Consider the following 11,037-nt stretch of genomic DNA (forward strand, 5'->3'; position numbering starts at 1 on the left):
GCAGCCTTACATGAACCTTTCTGCTATTATTCAACTGTCGCGGAAATACTGCAAGAAATCTTATAGCATATTTACAAAATTAGATAAAATTATGATATTTTTTATATATATACGATGTTGACAATTTTAAAATATTTATAACATATATTAGTAATACTAGGCATATACTCGTTTATATACTAAATAAATATGATATAAACTTCAATTAGATAAAAAATGAATTTGCGACATTTTGGTTTATGAAAATCTATGAAGAAAGCGATTGAAATTTCTATAAAGAGTTATTTCTTTATGGTTTATAAGCAGCATGGAACTAAGGCAAATGCAAAGAAATTTTTACAAAAGCAAACGAAATGCACCAGATATGCGCATATTTTTATATTTTATGTAGCAAAATTTCGTCTAATATTTTAAGGAAAATGTAGCGTAATAAAATCAGTACTAGAAAACAGAAATTTATACATTGTAGGAAACTTTACTGGGTTAAGAGCGCAAAAAAATATTTAAAGAGTAGTGGAAAAGTTTTTTTCTAAATCATTAAATAGTCGTTGAATAAAACATAGTTGTGGTAGAAAAGTGAAATTTTATACATGCATATGTACATACATATAATATATAAAATTGTAAGGAATAATTTGTGTGCATTTTAAATAATATTTTTTGAAAAAAGTGGTATGTTATTTACATTACAATATATAATGAGTGCTTCATGCAAAGTTTTACAATAAGTTCAAACCGTCAAAAAAGAACAAAAAAGTAAATAAATAAAAAGGATAATTATTAGATATTCATTTTTATATTTTTAGTCATAAATATTTAAATATAGGAAACAGTGTATTTTTTTATTTTTTATATACAATATACTATTCTCAGTATGATTTACCATTCTACTATGGCTTTTTTCGCAAAACTGCGAAAAGTTTGAAATTATGATAATAAAGTAGAAAATACATATTTCTTAGTCGTATATGATTTTATAATTATTCTATAAAACTATTTAAAACGAATTAAACATTTCATCGACATTGCATTATATTCGTTGAATATATTTCGAATTCCTTCCAAAAATGGATGTGTCAAAATCAGAAATCTCTCTCAAAACATTGAGGTTATAGTTATAGTGAGTTTCAAATTAAAACAAACTGTCTATTAGACTAAGAACGACCTCAAAAATTTCATTGTCTAAAGGCGCCTTTTTAACGTAAGCATCAATGAAAAGGTTCAGCTAGCGGTAAAGAGTGTCTCTTGATCAATATGAAATAAAAGTGCTCTCTAACAAAGCCTTCATCTTCCTCTCTCTCTCTCTCTTTCTCTCTCTCTCTCTTCTACACTCATAATTTGTTATATCAGTAGTGCCGCTGAGCTGAAAAATGCCTTAACGATGGATCAGAGGGTAACTAAGTAAAGGTAATGATTATTACAATCATTTTTAAATCGTCGATCGTTTTAAATACAATAATATAAAAGAAAAGCTTATATAGATTCATTATTCATAAAAAAGTGAAGAAAATATTGGTAGTAAAACTGCTTTGATAAGTTAAGTGATTTGTACTCATTATCATTTGGAAAAGACAAAATTGGATATGACAAACTTATGAGTTCGGAAGGGTGGCCAAGCGGTAGGAATGGTCTAAACTATGTCCAAAAGGTTCATTTTATTGGGCTAACTATTTCTAACTGAACAATAACCAGTTAATAAGTAAAGAAAGCTATATTTTTACTTTGGTTAAAGTTTTTAAAATTTGAAAAAGTTTTAAAATTACTGAAAGCTAGGGATATGTACTATAGTGAAACATATTCTCAATAATATGTTACTTTTGGCTATTACGGAGTAGAATGGCAACACTGTAAAAACTTTTGTTGCTATGTGCTAAGCTCGAGAGATGTCAATAGGCAGGGAAGGCAGAAAACAAGTGTAAAAGATAAAGAGAGACAGTCATATTGTGTATAGAATGGTGATACAAAATAATAGAGAGTGAGAGAAGGAGAAATGAGGTGGGCACACTTTATCACAAAAATTTGGTTGCTTATTTCATTGAAGACTTGAAAGGTTAATAAAAAATCAGACTAAATAGCACATGAAATTTGCGAATGGAAAACTAAATGTAAGTACTTTGCTTCATTCGAGGTTTGAGTATGTCTACATGCAAGCTATGCTGCTCTAGCAGTAAATACAGTACAGTTTAACCAGCATTAAATGACTGAAAATTGTAATTAAAAGTTTACAAAATATATCTTTTACTAAATGATAAAATATATTTGAAACTTCTTAAAAAAAAAAAATAATAACATTTTTTTTAATTAATATTGGGTTTTAATTATAAAGGCATAATAAGATATATATAGTATTTATTAGTCGAGCAAAATTTATTTCAGCAGAGAAGTGGCGATGTCGATTTCATTTTCAACGAGCGCGGTTGTAGTTCGATTTTTCCACACATTTTCGCATTTTGTGGAAAATTACTTTGCGTTGTTATAAATGGTAATGTTTGTTGTGCGAAATACAATTTATAAATTTTGAAAAATATATTTTTATGTATTCTCATATTAAGATTTATATAATTTTGATAGTACTAATAAAACAAGGCTTATTTAACCCTGATTAGGGAATCAGTGCTTCAAAACTCAAAATTGCGTAATTTTGAAAATGCATACATATGTACATATATCTCTAGGCATAAAATGCTTTATTTAGCAACATTTTAGGATTGTCTATATTAACATATCGATTCTATACTATCAACCTTGAAATCTATTCACTTTTTCGTCAATAAAAAAAAATCTAATTTTTTTAACTGTTTTGGGACTAAAATTTTCGAATCACGAATTTTCGGAATTCTTACATTCGTTCTCAAATATTTTCTATTTAAATTTCATTTTCCTAAAATTTTGCGAAATAAAACTAACTTCTTAAAACTTTATTTAGAATACCGACATTGTCCTTTGTAATGCACGAAATTTCGGGATTTTCAATATATATTTTTATATTTATTTTTTTTTGTTGTATACATTATTTTGATAACTATTCACCTTCTTGTCAATTTTCTAAAAAAAAAGTAGGCTTAACCTCTTAAACTTTTTGGGGATTGAAATTTTCGAATCTCGAATTTTCGGGATTCTCAAAATATGCAACAAGACATCAAATATTTTGAAACATATATTCTTAACTTGCACTCCATTTCCCTAATTTAAATCAGTTTCGGGACTGCTCCCGAATTTTCGGGATTCTCAAAATATGCATTTCGGTACTAAATTTTCTCAATTTGAAATCCATACCTACAATATTGCCAACAAATTAAACGATAATTGCCAAGACCAGGTTGAAGATAGTTCTGTTATTTTTCCGAATTTTCGGAATTCTCAAAATATGCATTTCGCTATTAAATATTCTCAACTTGAATTCTGTTTCCTTAAAGCATATACTCCTAACTTAACTTGTAATATATACTCTTAACTTGCATTCTATTTTCCTTATTTAATTCAGTATCGGGACTGGTATCGAAATTTCGGGATTCTTAAATAATGTATTTCGGTATTAAATATGCTCAACTTGAAATCCACAGCTCCAATATCGCACAAAAATAAACGATTATCGCCAAGACCAACCTGAACCTGGTGGAAGATAGCCCTGTTATTTTCTGATACTAACCCTTTACTTAAAATACAGCTAGAAATCCATTTCTGTTCATTGCAAAAGTGCCTATGTTCTCCGTCATTCAAAACTCACACCTCATTCGAATTTTAAATTTTTGAGTGGACAAATTTTAAATTTTTTTGCTTCTATCGTTTTATACTTTGTAGCATAGTTTTAGGAGTTCAGCACTTTATACTTCTGTGGTTGCTGCACATTTTACGTTCTTGAATTTCTACGTGCCTACGTCTGTGCGTTTGTGATTTGCGGTCATGTTTCTTGGTTTGTAAACAAGTTGTTTGTAGAAAGAGTGACAAAATGAAGAAATACAAACAAAAAATAGGAAAAGAGATTCTATACAATGCTACAAAGCGTTGGCAAAGGAAAGGATGTAGCAAGTGGTAAAAAGAAAACAAAAAATCACAGAAAATTTAATACCTCAGGCGTCAAAGCGGCAAACTGCCAGATAGCAGGCAAAAAGGATTTGCGCCACTTGCTGTTTTTGTTGTAAAAAATATGAAAAAAAGTAACGGAAATGTTTTGCGTTTAGGAAATATATATGTCTCTATTATGGTTGTTAACAGCGAAAAAAAAGTCATAATAATAACTGATGCTATGCAGAGCATACTTTAAGGCGCTATTACAAAGTTATGCCTTCATTGAGGCAGGAAACGCATAAAGGGAGTACGTAGGCGGTCGAAAGAAAGTTTCATCTTGTCGTAAAATATTTTTGTGGTTCATTTGCGAAAGTCGCAGCGCCAAAAACTTGGCAATAAACAGTTAATGATTGAAACGAAAATGGTCGCACTGTGGCTCGGGCGGCAAGTAAATGAAGATATTGGCGACTTTTTTGCATAATGTTGTTGGTTTGCTGATGAAGTACCTTATTCAAGTATTTTTGGCTTGAAACTTTTAATGATTTTTGAGAAATAAATTATTTTTCGCCTAAAGGTATACTTATAAAACTTTTTTTGCTTTATATTTCTGGAACAAAACTTGTAAAGGGTAATATATGTAGTATTGCTGAAATCGAAACAAGTTTCGACTGAAAATTACGATTAAAAAACTATTGTATTTTACCCACGCAGCAATTACCAACAACGACTACTAATAGTAATAACCAATAGCGCCATATAGACGAAAAAAATCACAAAAAGAATTTATATCGTAAAGTGGTTTAATAAAATGAAACGAACTGCTGCGAAGCATACATAAACAAGTCGCATAAAATTTAACTGGCAATTACGCCTGCTGCCTACGAAGCCAATAACACTTTTCGTGCGGCCGTTTGTGTTCGAAAGTAAAGGATTATTAATTTTAATGAGTGTGAAATATGTTGAAACAAAGTGAAAGAAGTCACATTAAAACCGTTACTTTTTTCGTTTATATTTTGACTTATTGCTTAAGCTCTTGCCGACGATAATATGCACGTGGCTAATTTGGAGGAGAAAGTGGTTTAATATAACAAGTGATGTTTCACTGTAGCCTACTTATAGGCGGCTGACAATGTTGTTTTATGTTAATTAAGATTTACGCTGTGAAGAGTGCTTGTAATATGTATAGTTGAAAACATGAATTGAGAATCGTTAATTGTAAGAATGCAAGAGAAATGTAACGAAACAGGGTTGCCACATGTGTTTAATTAAAGAAATTTTTATGTAAAATCAAATTAAAAATTTTGTTTTTAGAGAATTTTTAATTGCAAGAGTGTAAGAGAAATGTGATGAAACAGGGTTGCCACATGTTTTTAATTAAAGAAACTTTTAAGTAAACTTTAATTTTTATAACTCATTTTTGAGAGTTGTTAATTGTTACAATATAAGAGCAATATAATGTGACAGGGTTGCCACATGTTTTTAATTACAGAAAAACTTATATGCAATTTTTTTAAATATAGTAGTTGAAACAATATTTGCATAACTTTAGTTAAACCATTATTATTGATTTATGTAGTTGCCACCTGATTAAAGTTTTGTTGGAAATTAATAGTAAGTTTAAAACGGATAGCATATTGAAATATAAGTAATGTTTGTACACGTTTTATTAAAATCAGCATTAGTTATTTGCAGAGGTGCGACATATTTAATATATAGTATTTTATAAATAATAGTAAGATGAATTATCATAAAAAGTAAATATAGCCTACTAGTATAGTAGACAGACAATGTGTTGGTGTGTTAATTGTTATTTATTCAGTAAAAAATTATAAAAATGAAAATACATTTTTTGTAAGCATGTTAGTGAAATCTGATAGAAGAGGGTTGCCACATGGGTGAAATTAAAATATTTTTTGGGAAAATTTAATATTTTTATTTTCAACATAGCAGTTGAAACAATAGTAGAATAAGCTTTATTTAAAAAAAAAATTATTTATTTGTGGCGTTGCCACCCAATACTTTTTTTGAAAGTTGCTATTAAATTGAAAACGAATTGTAGTTTGAAATAAAAGTATTGGTTGAACAACGTTTATTAAAACCACTGTTATTTATTTGCAGAGTTGCCATCTGACTAAAATATTTTTTCGAAAATTATTAGGACGTTGAAAATAGCCACTGACTGTGCAAATATTTGTCTTGCCTTAAACTTAAACATAAGTTTGTGCAAGGCTGCCACCCGTTTCAAACATCTGAATGGGTAAAGTTTTGAAATTTGGAAAAATTAAATATACATATGATATTATCTAGAAATTTTTAAGATAATATGACTTTATAGCTTTGCCGTCTGTTAATAAAAATTTTGTACAAAGACTTTTGACTATCTGAATATTCGAGCTAGCAGCTGTTTAGTGGGAATCATTAAGGCCCGGTAAAGTAAAAATATATATAATCGTAAACTTTTCTGGGATTTATTAAATTGTAAGATTGGCCAATCTAAATTCGATATATAAGTTCGCTTAAGCCTTTTGGTTACTAAAGTTGTCTTATTGTTGCTCTAACTCACCAGTCATCCATGATTCTACGAACGAGGTGATGCTGATAACTATCTGAAAATCCGAACCGGGCTCCTATGTATATATTAGTGCTAGGAACCATAATAATTCGTAGTTACTCGTCTGGGAAGTGCAACCTTGGTAAGCAGGTCAAACATATGGTTTTCAAATTTGTCTTATAATTATAATTATTCCAATAATTTTGACTTATATATGTAACTGTGTCATATCGATAAAGCCTATATTTGTATCTAACCTGTTCTTAAGTTAAAACTCATCTTAATTCTCAATACGGTGGTAAGCTGTTTTTTTGCGACATTACTAACATGCTTGACCTTCATTTCGGCACCTTTCTTTCAAAATTAAAGCCTACCTTTCAGCGCGCAACTGTTGTTGAATGAGAAACGAGTTAGCAGTGTCGCATAAATGGTTGCTGTCTTCACTAAATCGAATTGCCAAAGTATCTTCCCTTAAAGCAATTTGTGTTTCATCTCATTTTTGATTCTTTTGGTATTTGCAAATAAAATATTTATTACAGTGTTCAATATTATATTCATACAAAAATCATCTTTTATGTTAACACTGTTGAGAAAAAAACATGAACTTATAAAAAAGACATTAATATGCAAAAAGGAAATCTTTAAAATATGCAAAACTGATTTCCACGTGCTCACACTGAAGCCCATGGGCATTAACGGTATGGCGACTGTAAGTCAGTGTGTGTGTGTATGTGTTATCGGATTATGTTACTCAATGCATCCACCGGGCGGCTTATGAGGCACAAAAAACGGCGATCAACGTGTATGTATATGTGTTATATATGACGGAGCGTATATACGTATTTATGTAAACGAACAGGCTTTTTCAATATTTATTTTATTGTCCTACATGATTTTGAAAGGCTTTGGTCAGCTAAGGTTGCCGGAATTCGCGTTCACCTTTTTGCTCAACGCAGAATTAACGTATGAATTTTTGTCAGTAAGTCTTTGGGAAATCGCTGTCTTTGAGTAGAAATGAAATCAAGTTGGATATGTGCATGAAAGCTGCTGATTGCGGCTTTTCTCATAAGTATATTCTTTTCATGATATTATATTCCATTTAAGTGCGTTTCAAAAGCATTTATGAAATTTGCATTTAAACCAATTTTTATTAGCAGAAATCTAGATTTAGCGGCTATTCTGTAATTGCATACATTTTAAGGATTTCAAGTTCATAGAGTTGGTAAAATGAATGCCTTGAATTTTTCTATTAAATTTTTGGGATGATGAGGGCAATGACCTAAAGCAATGTATATTATAAAATTTCCACATACTGGCAATGCCATTTTTATGCGCTTCTTTATGACATATAATCATTATTTTAAAATTTTTTGAATATCAGTTGAATCATTCTAAAATATTATGTTTGGGTCTACACATCTCTAAAATGTCTCTATTAACAATTCACTTGCTTAGTGCGCATTATTTAAATTTATTGGAGGAGTTCAGAGTTGAGTTTTTTGAGATTGCAGCTCTACTGTTATGAGAGCCAAAAAAGTGGTTTGTACGGGTTCTTATTAAAACACGATCACTTAAATGGGTATGCAAAATCTTTATCTTGATTACATACGGTTAGTTCTTCTTTGAAGAGTATAGCGCTGTCTTAGGCAACAATCTTAGTAAAATTTCGTGAAGATATCTTATGAAATAAAAAAGTTTTCCATACAAGCGCATGTATTTGAAAGTTTAGTTTGTATGACAGCTACATACTACATATATACTATAGTTGTCCAACATCGACATTTCGAATGGATATCTCAGAAACTGAGGAATTAACAGGCCAAAGGACATAGCAAAATCGAATCAGCTCATCACGCTGATCATTAATATATGTATAATTTTTAAAAAGTCTCCAACTATTCCTCCTGGATGTTTCAAACTTCGTGGCAAACATAATACCCTCTAGAGAGTATAAGGGTATCGATGCCTATCTGGAATATATCCTTCACATTAATAAGTCTTACTGCTAGTTAACTTAGGAAATGGTAAAAGGATATTTAGAAGAAAGCGACAGTGGTTAAGAGTGGAAAAAGTTTGTCTAAAGAAAATAATTCAAAAAATAGAAAATAGTCTTAGTCACTATGAATAAATTTCAATCAGTAGATTGATCTTGATCTATTTCTCCTTAGACTGTACGATATACCTATATATATATATAAATATAAAGGTTTAAAATATGAGCAGCGAGAGCTATACTGTTCGAATTTCGTTGTGTGCGCTGTAAAACTTACAGAAAATTCGATATAGAGAAGTTAAAGTTTATTGCATATTTGGAATTGAAGTAAGTCATAGGTCAAAAGTGCTGGATGCGATAATCTCGAACCAGAGATATTGAGAATACATCGGGAGAGTGGAGACAGAGGTATTTTGTGTATTTTATGGATAATTTAGAAAATGTTATTAGACTTTGATATCACAATTTTAAGATTGGTCAAACTATCAACTATTGTATGAGAATATGATGAAAAAGGTTTTCAAATTAAAGTTTTAAATGTTTGTGAATTGCGACTGTCGAATATACATTAGTAAATAATAAATTTTAAACCATATGAGTCTGACGCCTAATATTATTTGAAAAAAAGCTTAATTATGTAAGATTACAGAACTAAGAATCCTTAGAAGCAACCGAAAAGACTTACTTGGGCGAAAAATTGATATTTTTGGAAAATAAACCATCTATGTTAAAAGGTACCGAGGAGAAAAAGTGAGAGAAAGGTCTAATCCGACAGTGAAAAAATCAATAGAAAAACACTTGCTATTTCGAATAGAACTAATAAAAGTGAGCAATACATATCTCTTATCTTAATGACTTTGCTTAGTTAATGTACTAGTCATGAAGAAAAATATTTCTTTGAAGGGAAATTAAATGAATTTGTGTACTTAAAAATAGAGGAAAGTCGGTTGCTGTGCGTTTAAAATTATCAGTATGTCGCTCATACGCCATGGCGTGCATATTAAATGCATAATTTATGCAGAATCTAATAAATTATATTTATACAATAAATTAAATTTTTTTATTCACTTATTCATTTATCAAGACTCAACCACAAACTATATATTTTTAATTTTTATGATTATTAATAATTTTTTTTAATTCTCTATTAAATTATTATTAATTGCATATAATAAATCTTAATTAAATTTCCTGCTGCCAACACGTGACAATTGCCCTTTTTCTTATCAAAAGTTTACATCAAATTTAAATTTTCAAATAATTACACAAAATCAAGCAGCTGTCACTATCGACAGGTTGTTTGTTAAAAACTCAATAAACAGCAAAACGCAGATGCGCACATAAACAATATGTTAATAGTTATAATAATAATAATAATAAACAAACAAATGATGTGTGTGGCAGTTGCCTGTCATACGGAAATGTCAAATGGTCAAGCGTTTGCTGGCATCAATGAAAATGAGTTGAAGGTTAAGCGCGGCGACAGTTGGGTGCTGGCATTGAAAAAGCCCGTGGAAATTGCAAAACCAAAAAATATATGCATTTATTTCAATATATTTCGTGTTGTAAACTAAAACCACAACGTAAAAATCTGACAGCGCGAAAAAATTGCTGCGCTGCGGTCGAAAAACGGCCACCATAACATTCTGCAGTGTTGTAATAACAACCATCAAGGCGGAAAAAGTAAAATAAATATTGCTTAAATATTTAATAAAAGTACAGTGAGTCAAACAAGTGTTGGGCTCTTAGTTGGAGCGCTGAATTGATCAATTTGGTTCATTTTTGTGTCGATTTTTATATAGTTTTTTGAGTTGGTTTATTGACACATAAAAGCAATATAGTCCAGTATCTAATTAAAGAGTGTTTTAAGTTACTGACCAGTGATGGATGGCGAGTTAAATGCTTAGTCAATATAAAATTATCTTTTTCTTGGTTTTTGATTTTTGAGAAGTTGTTCTATAAATTTCCACAGAAAGTTTGGGAGCTCTTTACGAAGTTCTAGGTGATCTTAAATTTGATTTTGTTGATAAAATACTTGATTACCAGTATATAGATATATAAAAAAATGTTCAAACTCAATCAAACATATTGCACATACAAGTACATGTGACTGTAAATCATATGAGTATATGATAGTGAAAATGAGTTTTTAATGAAAAAAATTAAAGAGATTTACATGAAGCTTTCGAATACTTACTATACTGCTTAGTGGCACCATTTTCAAATAATGAAACTAAGCTTTGTTTATTATTATATATTCTAGGCTCAGTGGCATTTATGAAAATTTACATTTTTTGAACTAAAAGTTTGAAGAAAACTAAGGGCTTGCACGCCAAATTTATTTTTGATTATTTGAAATATAATAAATTTAAGTAAAATGAAGGTTTTACTTCAATAAATTGATATATCTGTACATTGGAAAGTTAAAGAAGTTTTAAAAGATAAATGCGTCATAAACAACAACGTGCGGAAGATTAAATATTTT

General features: G+C 29.8%; 1 protein-coding gene across 1 annotated transcript in view; it reads right to left on the reverse strand.

Moving 5' to 3' along the window:
* LOC120768796 (acetylcholine receptor subunit alpha-type acr-16) overlaps window positions 1-10,770 on the reverse strand; it is a 143,902-nt gene extending 133,132 nt beyond the window's left edge. Inside the window, exon 1 of the mRNA XM_040095552.1 lies at window positions 10,750-10,770. Coding sequence (XP_039951486.1) covers window positions 10,750-10,770 — 21 coding nt within the window. The remainder of the gene's footprint in view (window positions 1-10,749) is intronic.
* Between the last annotated feature and the right edge of the window lie 267 nt (window positions 10,771-11,037).

The sequence above is a fragment of the Bactrocera tryoni genome, chromosome 2 (genome assembly GCF_016617805.1).
Source record: "Bactrocera tryoni isolate S06 chromosome 2, CSIRO_BtryS06_freeze2, whole genome shotgun sequence".
NCBI classification, from domain to species: Eukaryota; Metazoa; Arthropoda; class Insecta; order Diptera; family Tephritidae; genus Bactrocera; species Bactrocera tryoni.